Source organism: Megascapheus bottae, chromosome 22, assembly GCF_031878675.1.
Source record: "Megascapheus bottae isolate mThoBot1 chromosome 22, mThoBot2.hap1, whole genome shotgun sequence".
NCBI lineage: Eukaryota > Metazoa > Chordata > Mammalia > Rodentia > Geomyidae > Megascapheus > Megascapheus bottae.
The window spans coordinates 16,508,227-16,527,150 of NC_143530.1; the positions used below are offsets into that span (position 1 = coordinate 16,508,227).

At 38.5% G+C, this 18,924-nt stretch overlaps 1 protein-coding gene and 2 pseudogenes across 1 annotated transcript; all 3 read right to left on the reverse strand.

The window, feature by feature from the left end:
- Window positions 1-3,968: 3,968 nt before the first annotated feature.
- Window positions 3,969-4,959, reverse strand: LOC150048208 (olfactory receptor class A-like protein 1; annotated as a pseudogene).
- A 2,195-nt stretch (window positions 4,960-7,154) lies between these two features.
- Window positions 7,155-8,045, reverse strand: LOC150048209 (vomeronasal type-1 receptor 3-like). Its single transcript, XM_090356202.1, has one exon. The coding sequence runs from the start codon at window positions 8,043-8,045 to the stop codon at window positions 7,155-7,157; it is 891 nt and encodes a 296-aa protein (XP_090212328.1).
- Window positions 8,046-16,182: 8,137 nt separating this feature from the next.
- Window positions 16,183-17,098, reverse strand: LOC150048210 (vomeronasal type-1 receptor 4-like; annotated as a pseudogene).
- Between the last annotated feature and the right edge of the window lie 1,826 nt (window positions 17,099-18,924).

Consider the following 18,924-nt stretch of genomic DNA (forward strand, 5'->3'; position numbering starts at 1 on the left):
AAATGCCTACAGCATAATGAAATATGTTACAAGCATTAATGGAAAACATATCAGCATACCCTGATAATATTTATTACATATTAGTCAGAGTTAAATCTCTTGAAAATGACTGCAGTCAATACCAATGCTTGAATACACTTATCAAATATTTTTGTTTGTGTTATTTTTTTCTAGAGTATCCCATTTTTTCAGCCCTATCTTCTTGTTGCCGGACTCCAAAGTTCCGAGCCATATTCACTTCTGAGAAGTGACATATTTTTCTTCGTGACTGAAGTAAAAAGTGCCAGAGAACAGTGTCTTGGGAAATGTTACTTTAAAAACATTTTGTAATCAGAAATATAGAATTTCCCATCCTGCTCTAATACCCAACAGCTAGGTGTATGCATCCACGAGGTCCAGTGTTCTCACATAGAAAATATAAGGTTATTTCTTCTTGCCACATAATAATGGGATACAATTGAAACGATTCGTTTTAGTTTACCATAATTCATGGACTGACATTTCATAGCAAGAATTATCAAAAGAGCAACTATAAAACTCAGTGTTAGCCGGAAGTTTGGCCTAGTGGTAGAGTGCTTGCCTAGCATGCACAAAGGCCCGGGTTCGAGTCCTTGGTACCACATACGTAGAAAAAAGCCAGAAGTGGTGCTGAGGCTCAAGTGGTAGAGCTCTAGCCTTGAGAAAGTCCAAGGACAGTGCTCAAGCCCTGAGGTCAAGCCCAGGACTGGCAAAAAAAATAAAAATAAACAAACAAAAAAAACCCCTCAAGGTTAGTAGTGTTGAAAATTCTTTCCATTAAGTAATAAATAAGCATATAATATGTGAAGTTCACATACAAGTATAGTATCATATTCTGTGTTGGAATAGGGAGATTTTTTTAAGGATGAATACTAAAAGAAAACTTTCATATTTATTCCATGTTACACTTAGAGCAGCATAATCCATAATCTAAGAAAGAACATTGGCCCATATTTGAAATGTAAAAAATGTTTCAAAACTGAACTGTACCAACAATACCAGTGTTAATGATGCTGATAGGATAAAAAAAGAAGGTAAAAGTGGAGGCTGGAAAAATGGTATTTTTGTTTTGAGCTTTTATTAGCATGTATTTATTTCTGAGGTGGTTTTTTGACCTTACGTGTACAATTAGGAGGCGGAGCCTCCTGCGTTTACTAGTGTAAACTACCACATCTATTAAAGACAGAATCTTCACTAAAATACTTAGACAATTCCATGTCCTACTAATTCCTTTTAAAAAGCAAGGAGGTCACTTTGTGCAAACACCCTTCAAAGCTCTGGGATGTGTCACAGGCTGAGCCCCCAAGAGGTGTCTGCACATTTCTGCAGGATGATTTCCTAAACTACTTCCTTCCATTTGCATGGCCTTCGATGCTCTGTTTAAGGTTAGGGGAAGCTCGAAAACTCTCAGACTCATTCAGCTGTCTACCTCCTGGATAAATCAAAGAGAGATGAATATTTATGCTTTTGCCAAAAATTTTAAGCAGGGCGCCGGTGGCTCATGCCTGTAATTCCTAGCTACTGAGGAGGCTGAAATCTGAGTATTGCAGTTCAAGGCCAGCCCAGGAATGAAAGTCTATGAAATGCTTATCTTCAATTAATCTCCAGAAAACTGGAAGTTGTGCTGTGGCTCAAAGTGGTAGCTGAAGAGCTCTGGGACAGTGCCTAGGCCCCGAGTTCAAGCCCCACCACCGCCTAACAAAAAACAAAACAACAACAACAAAAAAAATCAAAAAGTTAGAAACAAAGTTATCTAGAATATTCTGATCTTACAAACCACAGTGACATGAAAAAGAGAAACACATTAGTATACTGGAGTATGACAATAATAATAACTTGATGTTTATGTGGATTTACAAATAATTGTGCCCTCTACTCACCTTAATATATCTGTGGTGCAGAGGAGCTCTAATTATTCCTTCTGGTAAGGGAAGCTTCCCCAGACTTATTTATATACTAGTAAGTATCACAAAGGTTTTAGTTTTAATTGCTGCCATGCTGTCAGGGAGAAGGAAATCCTCAGCAGCACCTCTGTCCCCGAAGCCCTTCCCTTCACAATCACTGCATTAGTTTGACTCAAATGTTATTTTAGGCTTCATTAGGGGTTACATTTTTCAATGGGAAAGAGGTGAAATGGAAAAAGTAAACCACAATCAGGTTGCAATATCTAGAGATTCCCTTTTCTCCTGACCAATTTTCACCCTTCCAGAGTTCCAAACAGAATCAGCATGGGACCATCTTTTTCTAAAATTTCATTTTATTGTCAAGGTGATGTACAGAGGTGTTACAGCTACACACTGAAGGTAATTAGTACATTTCTTGTTGAACAAGAAATGTTTTTTCTTGTTTTCCCTTGTTTTTTCTTCCATTTTCCTCCCTTCTAGCACCCCCCATCCCCAAGCTGTAAAGTTCATTTCCAACATATTGTCATGTAAGTATCATTGTTGCATTGGTTCATTCTTTGTCATTTGTCTCACCATTTTGTTGTTTCCAAATCAGATAAATTTACATAAAAGATACAGAGTACCAAAATCAAATACAGTGACAACAGGAGATAAACCAAAGAGGAAAAGATAAGAAAAAAAGAAATGACTTCATACAGTACATTAACAACAACAACAACAAAGAAAAATCTCTTGTTTCCATATCTTGGAGTGTATCTTATATGGTCATATGTACATAGCTACTGAGCTATTGTGACCCTTTGCTAAGACTATCCTAGGCATATATTATTACAAATGAAGGAAACCATGGAGCCTATGTTTTTTTTTGGTTCTGGCTTACTTCCGTTAATATGATTTTTTTCAGGTCTTTCCATTTTCTTATGAATGTAGGGATATCATTCTTTCTGATGGAAGAAGTAGAACCTCATTGTGTATATACACCAAATTTTCTTTACCATTCATCTACTGAGGGGCATCTGGGTGAGTTCTATATCTTAGCTATGATAAATAATGCTGTAATGAACATGGTTGTGCTTGTTTGTGGTTATTTGGGTAAACACCCAGGAGTGCGATTGCTGTGTCAATCTCCATTCTGCTTTTCAGAGTGGTTGAACAAAAAGACTTATACTTAACCAACAATATAGTAGCCATCCCTTTTGGCCACATCCCTACCATCTATTAGATTTCTTTTTTTTTCCTTTTTTTTGTTGTTTGCTGAATTTTATTTGTATTCTTGGTATTTTTGTTTATGCATGATGCATACAGAGCATTTATGCTCTGTAATCTTTTTAAATTTTATTGTCAGGATAATGCATAGAGGGGTTACAGTTACATGCTTCAGGTAGTAGGTGCATTACTTCTCATACATTGACACACTTCCTCATATTTTTGTCCCTGTTTCCCTGCCCACATCATCTCCCAATCATTTTGCTTTCCCCCATTCCCTTCCCTACTTAAAATATATACAATATACCAGGTAACCAAGTCAGATACAGTAACAACATTAGATTAACCATAAGGGAAAAAATGAGAAGAAAAGAACATAGTACATTGAGAACAACAATAACCCAAGATAAAGCTCTTGTTTCTATATCCTAGAGTTCATCTCATTTAGTTTCATCCTATATGACCTTATGTACATAGGTTTTGAGCTATTGTAATCCTCTGCTAGGAGAGTCCTATTGAGATTCCACCCCAATCTAGTTAGAATGAGAAATCTAGATTTCATGATAATGGCCATTCTAACTGGGATAGGGTGGCATGTCAATGTGGTTTTGATTTCCATTTCTTTTAGGGCCAGAGATGTTGAGCATTTCTTCATGTGATACTATGTTTCAAGACACAAAATAATCCTCCTTTCCCTGCCTCCCCCTCCTCTCCACTCCCTTTGCCCTCCCCCTCCCCATGTATTCCTAGCTATTTCCTGGTCACACATTATGGTCTTTCTAACTTCACATGCTTAAGCTATTTTGAAGTTATTTCCTTTTTACCAACAAAAGAAGAACACTAAGGCTTATTTCTAACATTAAAATTCATTGGAACAGATATTTTCAATGTCTTTTTCTCGCACAGAAAATGGCAACAGACTATAACTCCATCTCTCTGAATCAGCACAAATGGATAGAGAAATGCATACCCAATTATCAAAATCTCTTGAATGTCTAACATTGTAGAATTCTAAGAAAGAATTTAAAACTAGAGTAAAAAGTGCATCTGTCCAATAGAAGAAAAGAGAACAGAGCATCAGGAGGAGAACACTCTGAGCAGCTCTCGTTTCAGGAAGAGTTTTGTGGAGGGGAGAGCTCTGAAGGTAGAGAACACACTGGTGGTGCTTGTGGAGAAGGAATATCATGTAGACACTGGCCCCACCCATGGCACCCTGAAACATGGCATTGTGTATGGCCATGAGAATAAGAAGTATCCATTTGATTTTCTGACTATCTGGTTGAAAACAACAATAATGGCTACTCTTAGCCATTTCTGTTGTTTTTTTCTGCTACTTGTGATGTAATGAAGTAAGGTAATGCTGATGAAGGAACTGAGGATCCAAAAGAAGAGAAGCAGGGGAAGCATTTGCCATGGAGTCTTTGGCTTGAATCTCCATGGCAGAGAGTCTCTGGGACTGATGGTGATGGCCTGGACCACAGTGAGGAGACTGCTGGTGCAGATGGAAAGGTCCCGGCTCAGCCTCTCCAGATAAACAACCATCTTGCAGCCTGTATCATCCAGGAAGTTTCTCAAGATAAACAACCATCTTGCAGCCTGTATCATCCAGGAAGTTTCTCAAACTAAAAGCTGCTATTGTCTTTGGTAAACCTTTGGAAAGGAGGAGGATGGTGTCTGTAAAACCCAAGTGGATGAGAATAAGGTGTATAGATTTCTTCTGAGCACCTCTCCAAAGTGTATATACAAAATTCATTAAAACAATAATGTTCCCTACAATGCCAAGTGCAGTTACAAAGAGGATGTTAATTCCTTTGAGCAGATTCACGATCATTTCAATGTCCTGAGCAGATAATGTTGGATCCAGCAAACACTTCTCTGAAAGAAATCATCTGGAATGATGATAGAAATCTGTGAAAAGTATTTCATAAGTTAGCATTCTTCTGGAGTATAAAGAACAATCACAAAATGTATAATTGTTTGGGTATTTTTGGTATCAAAATGATTTTTGCCTTTTGTATTCTTTGTGAGTTGTTATTGTTATTGTCAAACCTCATTTGGACTCCCAATATTCAAACATGCAAATTTGTAGCATAGTCTTTTTTTGGGGGGGGTCACAAACTTGGACTTGGGCTTGAACTCGGCCTGAATGCTGTCCCTGAGCTCTACAGCTCAAAGCTACTACTACCCTACACCTGGTTCTGGGCATTGTCTCTGAGATCTTCAGCTCAAGGCTACAAACCTACCCTTGAGCCAAGCCCCACTTCCCAGTTTCTAAAGGTTGATTAGAGATAAGAGCCTCAGATCCTTTTGTGCCTGGGCTGGCTTTGAACATTGATCCTCAGATCTCAGCCTCTGAGTAGCTTGGATTACAGGCGTGAGCCATCACCCCCAGCTCTGTAGTTTAGATTTTTTTTGGGGGGGGGCACTGTCACGGTCAGTATTTGATTCTGAACACAAACAAAACTGACTCAATATTTCTAGAGTCATATTTCTAGGAAGTGGAGTGTCCTTCACATTTCTGGCCTGAGAGGCTTGCCTTGTCAGGTATAGAAGAAGAATGAAAGTCTTAAGGCTCTCACACCTCTCAGCAACACCCTGGCGTAGTCATCAATTTTCTGATGAAAATTGGCAGGACACATTATGCATAAATGAAAGAATTGTCAGAACTACTCACCTAGGCAGCTCTGATGCAGAGGCTGGGTCAGTCCTTCTGGCAAACTGAGGCCGTCCAGGCCCTAATTGTACCAGCCCGATTTGTGAAGCATTTGGATTCATGAACTGACAGACTTTATTTTTCTTAGTTGTATCCATGTCAGAGAAAAGAAAGCTCTGAAGAGTCCCTGAAGTACAACTTTTCCTCTCCCTCTACAATTAGTACATATCATTGTCTCAGAAGTTATCATTGCCTCAGAAGTTATCTTTGGCTTAAATGAGACTTAATTATGTTAATAGGAAGAAGTGAAGTGAAAAACTGAAGAGCAAATCAAACGTCTAGAACTTATGTCTACAGTGTCTTCAAACTTGTTTTCATCTTCCTAAAGTTGCAAGATTTGGAGCAGGATGATACTAGCTTGTGAAACAAAAGAAGTCAGTCCCATTGCATTCTGAAGACCTTCTTTAAACACAGAATATAATAAAGGATGTTCAGTATTAGAGGCTCCTCATTTGAAGAAATCCTCATCAGATACCTTGACATGACAAGGACCTTTGAGCCATGCCTCCATTCATACATTTTTCTGGGAAATTGGAGATATATTAATAGTAACACAAACTATTAATTCACCTTAGATATTCAATCCCAGATGATTTTTGGATCAATAAAGGCAGACAGCATTATGTAATGCAAAGGAGCTAATGAGCAATGTCTTTATTCAAATTTCTGTTGGATAGTGTTCATTTTCATTTGTTAGTTTGACATGCTTTGAATGCAGGAATAATCAAGAAATCTATGACCAAATTTAAATTCTTTTAATTCTGACTCGACTAAGCTAAGTTCTTTCAGAAGACAACACCTATTTTGCTATTTGTATATTGTTGATGAGTTTCATAATGTAATTACAAAATGAAACATGATTATATATTAATAAACACTATTAATCTCCTACAGCTTTAAAATTAATTATGATGGAATTTGTACATTATTATATATGAAAACACTTTGATTATTCTTTCAGCCATCAGAAAATTCCCTCTTATAGCAAAACTATCTTTTTAATGTTTAGGTTTAATTCTCAAAGCACCATTAGTGCTGGGCATGCTGACACAGCACACTAAATTGCAGTTGTCTATGATTTCCAGGCAAGAGGATCCCCAAAGTCAGGCTAGAGTGGATGAATGTAGCTGCAACACTGTTTCAAAAGTGAGAAGAAAAAGCAGCTGGGTCCATTGATCAGTTGTAAGAAGGCTAGTAGAGCCTGGGCCAGGTCTTACTTGGGTCTGCCTAACCAAACAGAGATAAACAAAACAAGGCACTACCATCTATGTAATCCATAAAATTAATGAAATAGAACTTTCATCCATGTATTTTCAATGCCAACAATCAGCCAGATTTCTATCTTTGAGAATCAGTATGAATGGACTGAGAATTGCATAACCAACCCTCAGATATTCTTGAATATTTACTACTATGGTATTATCCTCTAAGAAAGCATTAAAAAGAAGAGAAAGAACACATTCTGTCCAATAGAAGAAAAGAAAACAAAGCATGAGAAGGAGAACATTGTGAGCAGCTTTCATGTCAGGAGAAGTTTTGTAGAGAAGCTTGGATGTGTGAAGGTAGGCGACTTGCTGGTGGTGCTTGTGGAGAAGAAACACCATGTAGCCACTGGCCACACCCATGATGCCCTGAAACCCAGCATCCCTCAACACCATGAGGGTAAGGAAAACCCACCTCATTAGCAAGTTGTCTGGTACAAAATAGCAATAGCTGTCACTTTGAGTAACTTGTGACATGTTCAAACTGCTGATATTTTTCATGTGGTATAGTAAGTTCATGCTTATGAAGGAATTGAGTATCCAAAACAATAACAATGGGGGAAGGATGTGCCATGCAGATTGAACCTTTAGCTTTCTCCAGGCAGAGTCTCTGGGGCTGATGGTGATGGCCTGGACCAGGGTGAGGAGAGTGCTGGTGCAGATGGAAAGTCCTCGAGCCACTCTCTCTAGGTAAAAACAAATCATACAGCCTACATCCTCTAAGAAGTTCTCCATGCCAAAGGCTGCCAGTGACTTGGGTAGCCCTTTTATAAGAAGCATAATGGTGTGCGTAAAGGCCAAGTGGATGAATACAAGATATATAGATTTCTTCTTGGTCTCTGTAAACATGCGCATGTAAATCAAAAGAACAAAAATGTTTCCCAGAATGCCAAGTGCAGATATAGAAAGGAAGATGGTCCCATTAAAAAAACTCAAAGACATATTTTACTTCATAGGCAGAGAAACTTGGATTCAGCAAATACCGTATTTAAGAAAGTGTTGGTAATGACAATAGGCAATCTGCAAAAAGAAATGATACAATAACCATTTTTTTCAGCCTGAAAAGCAGTCATGTTCTGGCTAATCCATTACCTATAGGACTCTGTTTTTGATGTGACACTCTTTATGGGTCTACCAGAATAGTCTGAAATGCCTCCTTGACTGACATGTTCCCCAATGTAAACTTTCTACCTAGATTTTCTTAGTTCCTGCTGGCAAAACCCATCTACTTCCATAAATCCTACACATTTAATATGTCCAACTCAGAGTGACAGAAATGAACTTCAAAATCCTTTATCCAGAATGTCTCCATCTTTCTTTCATGTCTTTCATTGTATCACATTCCCACCAATCCTTTCCAGGGACCTGGCCTCAAGGCTCACCTGTCATCCCTCCCTCCCTAACCCCACCCCCAAATGGACAGTTCTGAGATGCTGATGCCTCAACATTTTCAATGTTTTTTTTTTAAATACAATCTCTGTACTATCTTGTTAAATACTCCTCTCTTACTTATATTTTGAGAGCACAACAACTCAAATTTTATCTTTGATGTCTATACCTTAACATCTTTTGTGTTTCAATATGTCAAATGATTTGATGATTTTTACTGTTAACTAAATTTCAGTGGATTTTTGGTCCTCAGTATTAGGTCAAATTGTATAACATTTTCATCTATAACATTTTCAGAATTTAAAACTGAATCAGCCAATAGAGTCTCTGGTCATCAAATGTCAGAGAACTCTACTGGCTCCAGCTAGGAAGGGTGCCTTAGAGGAACTATGGCTTGCTGTCTGAGTGTCATTAGGAGAGGTTTAAATTTTCATTGTGTGCCTCTAGGGGCCCCTGTGAGAAGCCTGAATTATTTTGGCATTTGTTGTGGCATTTATCAAGGGAGAACAGGAGAAGGAGATTAACCAAGATTGTGTGCTGTTACAAGATGACAGCAGGTTTTATGTTAGTAGTATTACCCACTGTTGACTGCATGTAGTTAAGTCAGTTGGAGACCTTGTTGGTTTGAAATGACAGTATTCAAATAAAGTGTCATGATGGTATTTTACAGTTGCTGCATGACCTCAGAAGAAACACTGTAAACTGAGTTTACAGGGTACTTGATCTATGTCACATTTCCCAATAATTTTGCAAGTTCCTCGTCAGACCAAGTTCACTTTTCTTCTTTGAGCCTGGATAGAGTTTAATCTTTCTAATTTAATTCCTTGTCTAGAAATATTGTTAAACCACAAATAGATTTTTTATTTGCAAGTCCTGGGCTTGAGCTCAGGGCCTAAGCAGTGTCCTTGGGTTTTCTCAAGGCTTGAGCTCTACCATTTGAGCCTCAGCATCACTTCAGCCTTTTTTCTATGTATCTGAGACCGAGGAATGGAACCCAGGTCTTCGTGCATGCTAGGCAAGCACTCCACCACTAGGCCAAACTCCCAGACCCACAATTATATATATTTTAAATAAAATAAATTAAGGACTTTGCATTATTCCATGTAACTTTTTTCAGGTTTTGGAATGCCTTTCTTCAGCTTTTCCTTTCTCCTACTTTCTAAATATTTCAGAATTGCATTAAGTGTGTTTGTCTCTACCATCTCTAATAGAATTGTCTACATAAAGCCTGGTTCATAGTCACACTTCTTATAAGGTAGCTCTGTGATTGTAGCTATTTCCTTTAACCCTTTTCTTGACAACTGAGGAAATTTTGCCTATCCCTGTGAATCATAGGAAGCAGTAATCCATCCAATAAATATCTAGTACATAATTAAATATGTTACAACATTCAAAGGTAAAATCAATGACATTGATTAATGAATTTTTAACTGTGTTTCAGGATTTAGAGACTATAACTACTGATTTTTTTAGTCAGATATTTCAATCCATTAAAACCTTCTGTAGCCAATACATCTTAATATTCAAACTGACATATTCAATCTATATAGTTTGATCAAAGCTTATTTGTTTGCCTTTGAGTTCCACTTTTGCCAGATCTTTCTCTTTTCCTTTTCCCAAACTCCTAATCTCTGATTATATGTAGAATTACACATCCTAATAAATTGTTTTTTGGGGGGGCTGGAAACTCAATAGAAAACTTATTTTATAAACAAGTTAGGTGAATAAAGCACTATCTAGGCATAAAATCCAATAGTTGAGTCAAGTTAAAGCCCACAGTTGGCCATTTTCTGAAACAAAAATAATACAGATTGTTCACAACAATGAACCAGTGAACAGTTACATAATCCTAGGGTAAAATTCCTGGCAGTTACCCCAGGCCTTATCATTAACACACTGATTCAAGCAAAGAGGCTAACTTTCAAGTTTCTAAGGGATATTGTTGTAGTACAGATTTTGTAGTAAAATAAGAAATTGTTAAGTCCACTCACTGTGTTAGCTGTGGTGAAGACACACTCTGGCTCAGTCCTTCTGGCCAAGGGAGGCTTCTCAAGTCATACTTGTACCTTCCGTGTATACAGAGCTCTCAGAAACTAGCACTGACACTTCAGTTTCCACACTTGTCTCCCTGACACGGAGGAGGAAAGTCTGTAGAGTTTCAGTCCCTGAAGTCCAACTTTGCTTTTCCCTCCACAATTACTACATTGATTGCATCAGGAATTGTATCAGGCTTAATTATCCTTTAGTAATTCTGCATACAGAAGTGAGAAAGTTTAACTTGAGAGCAGGTATGGGAGGGGGAAGTGAAGGAAGGGGTGACTGACCAAGAAAGAAATGTGCTCAATATCTAACTTAGGACATGGTAACCCGCTGTACAACACCTTAGTAATAACAATGAAATTATATATTTACAAAATGACAAAGTGAACAGGCTTCTGTGTCCAGAGTTGCTCACTTCTGCAGATTTCTTTTATTCTTCCTTATGTTCCTGTCTGCGGGAACCAACTATTGAGATAGAGAATAGGCCACTTCCTTTTCTCAAGTCTTTCTGATGAAGCATATAGTTCCTATTTGGGACTCCGTTTTCTCAAGTCCCAACCACTTTTCTAGGGATGATAAGAATCACCTAGTGTTGGGAGCCGAGTGCTGGGTCAGTCAGGCTGGCCCACGAATCTGCATCCCTGAGTAAGATAACCACACAAAGAAATGAGTTGTCATGTGTGAAGCCATGCCTAACTTTGAGCTGTATGTTCAGTATTGTGAATCTCTTTCTGCTGAGACTTGATTACCATTGGGTACGAATATGTTATTGCTTTATCACTCTCTGCTGAGACCATAGTGAGAGTAAACACGTGGACCTCCCCTGCCCTGCCCATTTTTGGACTGATAGGCTCCTGCATCCTATGTTAGCTCAAAGTATTTTCTCAATAAAGGAGTCTCCTGGACACGGCGAGGGAAGGCTGAGTGCGGGCCTTCAGTCGGTGCTCTCCTTTCTCGGCTCCTGGTCGGGGGCCTGTTCTCTCCATCTCTCCTGCAGGTCGGCAGGACTAAAAACCAGGACAACCTAGTTCTATATATGCACATGGACCCTTCAAGGTCTTTACCATATGTGGATTTTTATTCCTTATTTATTTAATAATAAATGGGACACAGAAAATTAGGAGAGCTCTTTTCTTCCACTTTCCAAAAAATTAACTCCATTATATAATATTAAATCACACATTTCCATGATTTATTTATATCAAAGATTGCCTCTTTAGTCTGCTGCCAAGAAGGACCATTCTAGTCCTTGGTACGAAAGACTGTAAAAAACTATGGACATAGATTCATAAATGTGGATACAAAGTGAGGATAGAATTATTTTTTCCAGTAGTGAGAGAAGCTCATGGTCATTCACATGATACACTATCATTTATGAATTTATGATGCTCTCATTTTGTAATGTCCTTGCTGCTTTTCTCTATTTGAAGAAATAGGTGTGCATGATTTTTTGCCCCCTTTCCTTGCAGTTGTAGGGCTTGAATTCAGTGCCTGGAAACTGTGCTTAGATCTGCTACCTATGGCTTCCAGTCAAAGCTCCACTTCAGGTTTTGAAGTGGTTAATTGGAAATAAGAGACTCTCGAGGACTTTTGTGTCTGGGCTGCCTTGGAAGCAGGATCCTTGGATCTCAGCCTCCTAGGATTACAGACCTGAGACACCAGGGCCCTGCTTGTGATCTTTTCTTCTTTGTAAAAAAAACAACGTAAGTAGGCATCAGATAGGGATCCTGAGGAGACGAACCCAACCAATTAATGCGTGAAACCTCTCAAACTCCTCATCATAATTCTAGTCTTCCCAAATTTGCTAAACCCCTTCCCTCAGTCTGGATTTCTTCACCATCTCTAGAAACCTAGATCTTTGGGACTCAAATTACTTTCCAGAAGAATTGGGAAAAATCATATTAAATGAAGTAAGCCAGACCCAAAGGAACATAGGCTCAATGGTTTCCCTCATTTGTTATAATCAGTTCAATCCTTGGACTCTCCTAGCAGAGGTTTACAACAGGGCAAAACCTAGATGCATAAGGCCAAATAGAATGAGGCTAAATGAAAGGATTTCCAGGATATGGAAACAAGAGCCGTGTAATGTATGATTGTTGTTCTTAATGTACTGTTATTTCTCATTGTTGTTCTTATGTAATGTTATTTCTCATCTCTTTTGTTATCCCTTGGTTATTCTCATATTGTTATAGTATCTTACCTTTTTTACATTGTTATCTTGTGTATATGTTTATTTGTTTATGTGAAATAGGATAGGGAAGGGGAAAACAAGGTCAAGGGAGGGTGTGGGGGGAGGGAAATGGGGACAAAAACATGAGAAGGGGTATCAATGTTTGTGAAATAATGCACCTTCTATCTGGAGAATATAACTGTAATCCTTCTATTAATTACAATTAAAAATCTCCAAAAAATACTTTTCAGTCAGCTATGATGAAAACTCATGGAAATTAAGTATCACTCGTGTTCACTCATGTGTATATTTTATTCATCCTTTTTTTTTTTTTTGCCAGTCCTGGGGCTTGAACTCAGGGCTTGGGCAATGCCCTTGGACACTTTTTGTTCAATGCTAGTGCTCTGTGCCATTTGAGCCACAGCACCACTTCTGCCTTTTTTCTATGTATGCAGTGCCAAGGAATTGAACCCTGGTCTTTGTGCATGCTAGGCAAGCACTCTTATCACCAGGCCAAACTCCCGGCCCCACATTTTCTTCATTCTTATGCTACAGCAAAACAGAGCTGAAAATCTTGTTTCTGTGTTGTGTTTGCTATCTTCCACCATTTGATGTATAATCATTTTAATACTATGTTCTTTGTTTTAGTAATTTTCTGCTGAAGATGTAGATGCATTTTAACTATTGTCAACTTAGCTCTGAATTATAAAATTGGAGCTGAGGATTGAATTTATTTGGGAAACTCAAATTCCAGGCTAGCAATTCTTAATGTCAGGTGGGAATTAATTATATATACTCTGTGCATACCACCCACTTTACTTCTTGAAATGACGTCTGTGTGGACTAAGCTGAGCTTGACCTCGAACCTCTGGCCTCAGATATCCACAGCTGTAAACCGCTACACCAAGCTTTCCTGTCTATGCTTACCATTCAGCAGCATGTTCTTCATATGCTACTAGTTCATTTCCAGGTTATGAGATACTTTGGTTGAATGTAATTCCAATAAATAATTCAGAATGTGTTTGCTTTGTTTTGTTCTTTATGCTAAATGTTAGGGAAAGACTTTTACAAAAAGCCGTGAAAGATAAATTACTGTTTGCATTGGAGTAAGTCACAGTTATGTGAAAACAGGTTCTCTACTTACAGTAGAATATTATCAGTAATTTAAGATTTGTGTATGTATAGTACAAGTAACTGAAAAAGGAACAGACCTTGACTACTGTTAAGTAGGGCAATGTAAACCTGCATGTTCACATGGACACTAGTTATCTACAAGAGAAACACTGTTTTTATGCCTGAGCCTTGAATTCAGGGCTTAGGTGCTGTCCCTAAGTGTTTGACACTTGAGTGACAGCTCCACATCTAGCTTTTTGGGGGTTAATGGGAGAAAAGACTCTCATAGACTGTCCTGCCTGGACTGACTTTGAAAACATGATCCTCAGATCTCAGCCTCAGTGTAGCTAGGATTACAGATGCGAGTCACCAGTAGTGGGCCTGGTAGAAGCATTCTAAAAGCATCACTTTGTAGGCCTATTTCTGATAAATCTGAGGTTTTCTGTTCTGTGCCTATAAACAATAAATGTTTTAAGTGTCTTTATCTGCTATTTCCCAGTTAAAAGTATATATTCTAGGGGCCAGGAATTTGGCCAAGTGGTAGAGTGCTTGTCTAATATGCAAGAAGGCCCAGGTTCAATTCCTTGGTACTACTTACATAGAAGAAGCTGGGCTGGGTGTGGTGACTCATGCCTGTAATCCTAGCTACTGAGAAGGCTGAGATCTGAGAATCAAAATTCAAAGCCAGCCTGGGTGTTTAAGTCCATGAGACTCTTATGTCCAGTGAACCATCAGATAATGGAAAGTAGGGTTGTGGCTCCAGGGGGTAGGTCAGTAGCCTTGTGCTGAAGAGCAGCACCCAGGCCCAGAGTTCAAGCCTCATGATCCATCAAAATAAATGAATAAATAATAAATAAGAAGAAAATAAAAAAAGAAAAAGCCCAAAGAGATGCCATGGCTCAAGTGCTAGAGCTCTACCCTTGAGAAAGCCCAAGGACATTACTCAGTCCAGGCCCTGAGCTCAAGCCCAGAAGTACCAATATATACACACACAGACACACACATACACACACAGACACACACACACACACACACGTACATGTGTGTGTGTGTCTCTGTGTGTAGAATATATGTATATTTTCGGGAGTCCTTCGTCCCCTGTCCCTCTCTACTAGTAAGGGGGATGGGGAAAAATACACCCCGATCAGGTCAAGCCATATGAGGAAGGGGCCCACTGTGCTCCCACACTCAGCCTTCTTACCCCAGAGCACGAACAGAGATGCCAAGCAGCTTCATCAAGGCAGCAAGGTCTCTCTCTCTCTCTTTATTCCCTAAATCCCTCCTCCTTATATTGGGTGAAGGAACCTATTAATATACAAGATGGACAGTACAAAGAGATCCATGTGTTTTATCTCTACTACAAGCCTCAGCAGAAAGTTATTAGACATGGCGTTACTCGGCCCCCAACAGTATATGTATAGAATATATATAGATATATATTATACATAAAATTGTAAATGAATGGTTCCATTTTATAATATTAACTGCAACCCTTGTTTAAATTAATGTAGAATCCTCTTCATTGATAGCTCTTTAAAGATAATGTCATTGATTTAATTTCATAATCTTTTTTATTGTAATTAATAGAGTGGTTACAGTTATATTTGTCAGATAGAAGGTGCTTTAAAAAGAAATTAGGTAGTATTTTTAACCATAATGGGACACATAGAAAGCACTAAACTGAAATTTCATCTGCTATGCCCCATTTCCCTCACAAGGTATTGTCTCTGTTGTATTTTTCCAGAGATTCTTCATGCATATCACATAAAGCAGGTAGTTTTCCCCAAATTCTCAGTCCCATTAATGACTGCTTATTATTGATGAAAATAATATGTCAAATATCATATCATATGACAAGGCATAGAACTTATTGTTTCACAAACTACATGCAATAAATCCTATTCTGTGGATGGACATCTATGCCAATATTCAAATAAAAAACTGTACCTGCTACCATTTAACTTGTGTATTTGAAAGAATGAAACACACAATGTACAATTTTGTGATTATAATTCTTCAAAATCAAGTATACGTGTAGAACCAAGTCTTAGAAATGAAATTCCTGGCACAAAGAATAAAGTAACAATGTTGATAAAACTTACCAAGTTGTTTTCCTACTTCTTAGAACAGGTACTGTGGAAGTAAAAGACTAAGCTCATGAAAACTAGAATTATGGTCTCTTTATGAGGACGTCATAATATAGAATGAGATTTCTTTGTCAGTCTGGTAATGCAAAATCTCAATGCTAGCTCAGTGTTACAACTTTCCAATTGTTTCATGTGAGAAACAAACATTACATGTTAAGCAATTTCAAACTAATTTTGATTTACCAACAACAGAACAAGTCTTAGTTCTAGCAATGAAAACTCATGGAACATATATTTTCAATGTCTTTCTCTCACACAGAAAACGGTAAGAGAAAATAACTCCATCTCTCTGAATCAGCACAAATGGATAGAGAAATGCATACCCAATTATCAAAATCTCTTGAATGTCTAACATTGTAGAATTCTAAGAAAGAATTTAAAACTAGAGTAAAAAGTGCATCTGTCCAATAGAAGAAAAGAAAACAGAGCATCAGGAGGAGAACACTCTGAGCAGCTCTCATTTCAGGAAGAGTTTTGTGGAGGGGAGAGCTCTGAAGGTAGAGAACACGCTGGTGGTGCTTGTGGAGAAGGAATATCATGTAGACACTGGCCCCACCCATGGCACCCTGAAACATGGCATTGTGCATGGCCATGAGAATAAGTATCCATTTGATTTTCTGACTATCTGGTTGAAAAGAACAATAATGGCTGCTCTTAGCAATTTCCGTTGTGTTTTTTCTGACACCTGTAATGTAATGAAGTAAGGTAATGCTGATGAAGGAACTGAGGATCCAAAAGAAGAGAAGCAGGGGAAGCATTTGCCATGGAGTCTTTGGCTTGAATCTCCATGGCAGAGAGTCTCTGGGACTGATGGTGATGGCCTGGACCACAGTGAGGAGACTGCTGGTGCAGATGGAAAGGTCCCGGCTCAGCCTCTCCAGATAAACAACCATCTTGCAGCCTGTATCATCCAGGAAGTTTCTCAAACTAAAAGCTGCTATTGTCTTTGGTAAACCTTTGGAAAGGAGGAGGATGGTGTCTGTAAAACCCAAGTGGATGAGAATAAGGTGTATAGATTTCTTCTGAGCACCTCTCCAAAGTGTATATACAAAATTCATTAAAACAATAATGTTCCCTACAATGCCAAGTGCAGTTACAAAGAGGATGTTAATTCCTTTGAGCAGATTCACGATCATTTCAATGTCCTGAGCAGATAATGTTGGATCCAGCAAACACTTCTCTGAAAGAAATCATCTGGAATGATGATAGAAATCTGTGAAAAGTATTTCATAAGTTAGCATTCTTCTGGAGTATAAAGAACAATCACAAAATGTATAATTGTTTGGGTATTTTTGGTATCAAAATGATTTTTGCCTTTTGTATTCTTTGTGAGTTATTATTGTTATTGTCAAACCTCATTTGGACTCCCAATATTCAAACATGCAAATTTGTAGCTTAGTCTTTTTTTGGGGGGGGGTCACAAACTTGGACTTGGGCTTGAACTGGGCCTGAATGCTGTCCCTGAGCTCTACAGCTCAAAGCTACTACTACCCTACACCTGGTTCTGGGCATTGTCTCTGAGATCTTCAGCTCAAGGCTACAAACCTACCCTTGAGCCAAGCCCCACTTCCCAGTTTCTAAAGGTTAATTGGAGATAAGAGCCTCAGATCCTTTTGTGCCTGGGTTGGCTTTGAACATTGATCCTCAGATCTCAGCCTCTGAGTAGCTTGGATTACAGGCGTGAGCCATCACCCCCAGCTCTGTAGTTTAGATTTTTTTTTTGAGCACTGTCATGGTCAGTATTTGATTCTGAACACAAGCAAAACTGACTCAATATTTCTAGAGTCATATTTCTAGGAAGTGGAGTGTCCTTCACATTTCTGGCCTCAGAGGCTTGCCTTGTCAGGTATAGAAGAAGAATGAAAGTCTTAAGGCTCTCACACCCTCTCAGCAACACCCTGGCGTAGTCATCAATTTTCTGATGAAAATTGGCAGGACACATTATGCATAAATGAAAGAATTGTCAGAACTACTCACCTAGGCAGCTCTGATGCAGAGGCTGAGTCAGTCCTTCTGGCAAACTGAGGCCGTCCAGGCCCTAATTGTACCAGCCCGATTTGTGAAGCATTTGGATTTCATGAACTGACAGACTTTATTTATTTTTTAGTTGTATCCATGTCAGAGAGAAGAAAGCTCTGAAGAGTCCCTGAAGTACAACTTTTCCTCTCCTTCTACAATTAGTGCATATCATTGTCTCAGAAGTTATCATTGCCTCAGAAGTTGTCTTTGGCTTAAATGAGACTTAATTATGTTAATAGGAAGAAGTGAAGTGAAAAACTGAAGAGCAAATCAAACGTCTACAACTTATGTCTACAGTGTCTTCAAACTTGTTTTCATCTTCCTAAAGTTGCAATATTTGGAGCAGGATGACACTAGCTTGTGAGACAGAAGAGGTCACTCCCTTTGCTTTCTTAAGTCCTTCTTTAAACACAGAATATACTAAAGGATGTTCAGTACTGGAGACTCCTCATTTGAAGAAATCCTCATCAGATACCTTGACATGACAAGGACCTTTGAGCCATGTCTCCATTCATACATTTTTTCTGGGAAATTGGAGATATATTCTCAGAGCTTTCTGTTGGAGTGAAGCTCAGATTCTCTCGATTGAAGTCTTCTAACTATCTAGGTTACAGGTGTGAGGTACTTGTGCCCACATTTTGAAGATTTTTATTTGTACCAACTATGGGAAAGTGTTCACTTTATGACATTTCCATTTGTGCATGCAATGTCTTCCTGTCCAACTGACCTCGTCTGTTTTTATTCACCTATTCAATTGATAAAAATTACTAACCAGAATATACAAAGAGATCAAACATTAAAGATCTACAGAAATCATAATGCAATGAACAGTTAACCCAATTAAAAAAATATACAAGTGAGCCGGGAGTTTGTCCTAGTGGTAGTGTCGGTCCAAGTATGCACAAAGACCCAGGCTTGGTTCCTTGGTACTACAGACACAGAA

Bases quoted from the DNA above. Each gene is read 5' to 3' on its own strand.
- LOC150048209 (XM_090356202.1), bottom strand. From the start codon at position 8,045: ATGTCTTTGAGTTTTTTTAATGGGACCATCTTCCTTTCTATATCTGCA.